General features: G+C 40.9%; 1 protein-coding gene across 1 annotated transcript; it reads left to right on the top strand.

Annotated features, from left to right (window-relative positions):
• Positions 1 to 75: 75 nt before the first annotated feature.
• SARC_14697 (hypothetical protein) lies at positions 76 to 1,939 on the top strand (the record flags this gene model as incomplete). The annotated part of the gene is made up of 3 exons (XM_014291171.1): positions 76 to 211; positions 934 to 1,037; positions 1,579 to 1,939. Exons 1-3 carry the CDS (start codon positions 92 to 94, stop codon positions 1,937 to 1,939), a joined length of 585 nt encoding a protein of 194 aa, XP_014146646.1. The 5' UTR covers positions 76 to 91.
• Positions 1,940 to 2,179: the final 240 nt, after the last annotated feature.

Genomic DNA, 2,179 nt, shown 5'->3' with positions numbered 1-2,179 from the left:
TATATATATTGGAATACCAAACATAGCCGCAATAAAACTGAGTTCGTATTTCCTTACTTTTTTCGCAACCGAGCAGGAAACTCGCCAAAAAATGGGAGCCCAGGCCGTACTACTGTGCGACCATGTAAAGTACAACAGTGCGGGTACAGTGGAGTTCTTGGTGGACTCAGAGAAGAACTTCTACTTCTTGGAAATGAACACGCGTCTGCAGGTACATGTGTTGTCGTACTGCGACACTTGGTGTGGTCTCGTTAGACTTGTTACACATTGGGACTGTGGGTGTGCTGGGCTAGGGAGACACGAGCGAAGTATATGACAGTACAAGTATATGGTATAGATCTGTTTATGGGCATGGGAATGCGTGTGTGCTTGTACCGCTATGTATATGTGTATGTACATGCACCTGTGTACCCGCGAATGTGTGTGTATGGGATATACGACACGTACGGTTGAGTTGGCATGTGAGCTGAGTTTGTGTGTCGAATGTCCCCTGTGCTGCTTCGAAGTAAGTTGCATGCGGGTTTATTGTAATTGCCCAGGGTGTGATAAGCGAATTAACCAGTTGCTACTCTCACCCGAGTGCAGGCGCACTGGATTAGTCTAATCGCACTTATGTAGTATATCTACTATATATAAATATGCATTATATATATATATATATATATATATGTATGTGTGTGTGTGTGTATCTGTATACATCTATATAATACATAACTTTGTAAAGTATCTATGTATATGTAGATATGTTTAAAAGTTTATATGTATATATGTATCGGTGTAACTACCATGTTGGTTTGTATATATATATATAATAAATATATATATTTATATATTTATATATTTATTCCATATAAATGTATGTACGCATCTGTTCAACCCACTTAATATGAAGACTACAAACTCGCTCTCATATACTGCTTTATCCTTGTGTAGGTGGAGCATCCTGTGACAGAATACATCACCGGAGTTGATCTGGTGGAGCAGATGATCCGGGTGGCTGCTGGCCACAAGCTCATTCACAAACAGAGCGATATCAAGTAAGTAGAAGCACACAATATCACTTAGTTTGCATATGCAATATCAAGTAAGTAAAAGCACACACTGACATTTAGTTTACATATGCACTTGCTGAGTATGCAGTATTCTGCAGCGCGATATGATGACGGAGCAGCACATAAGGGCATCAGGTATAGACATACGAGCACTCGGAGGAGTTGCATTTGATAGAGTGATGGGCGGTGCATAGAACTACTAGAACTATAATGGGTCATTAAGTTTGCATGTGAAATTACTCGAGTGTGGTAGCCTGTAGCGATAATTCCCAATGTAACACCGTATATTCGTACATATAGTTGATACGTGTACTGGTGTCTGTGAACACAAACGGCTGTACGTAGAGTCATGCTAACACACACACACGCACACACACACACGCACACACACACACGCACACACACACACACACGCATATATATATATATATATATATATATGTATATATCACCGACTTTTGCATGAACATACAAATAAGCGAGTACACTTCGCTCACACTCTCTTCCCATCGCTCAACTACCTCAGAATCAAAGGGTGGGCTATGGAGAGTCGAGTGTACGCCGAAGATCCCACCAAAATGCTTCCGTGCATTGGTAACCTCGAGGGTTACATCCCCCCCCAAGATCTGGACGGCGACTTAAGTGTGCGTGTCGATACAGGTGTGATGGAGGGTAGTGAAATCTCCATCTACTACGACCCTATGATCAGTAAGCTCATCACCTACGGCAAGGACCGTAACACAGCCATTGAGAAGATGAAGCACGCGTTGGATACATATTACATCAAAGGTGTAACGCACAATATCCCGCTGCTCAGAGATATCGTATCTCACCCTCGATTCCAGGTGTGTGTACCTGTCTCTATGCGTATTGGTATCATTGACTGACTTATCGCACCTCGACCCCGATTTTTGGTGCGCATCGGTGTGTGTGTTTTGTGAGTGGGCCGAGCGGGTCGTGATGCCTCCCATGTGTATATGTACGACTACTTGCGCGGGTGTATGCAGTAGTAGAGTACTATATACATATATATATATATATATATATTTATATATATATATATATACATATATATATACATATATACAATTATATATACATATATATATATATACATATATTATACT

Source organism: Sphaeroforma arctica, assembly GCF_001186125.1.
Source record: "Sphaeroforma arctica JP610 unplaced genomic scaffold supercont1.4970, whole genome shotgun sequence".
NCBI lineage: Eukaryota > Ichthyosporea > Ichthyophonida > Sphaeroforma > Sphaeroforma arctica.
The sequence above is the reverse complement of the archived record's forward strand: the minus strand, read 5'-3'. Positions and strand labels throughout refer to the sequence as shown.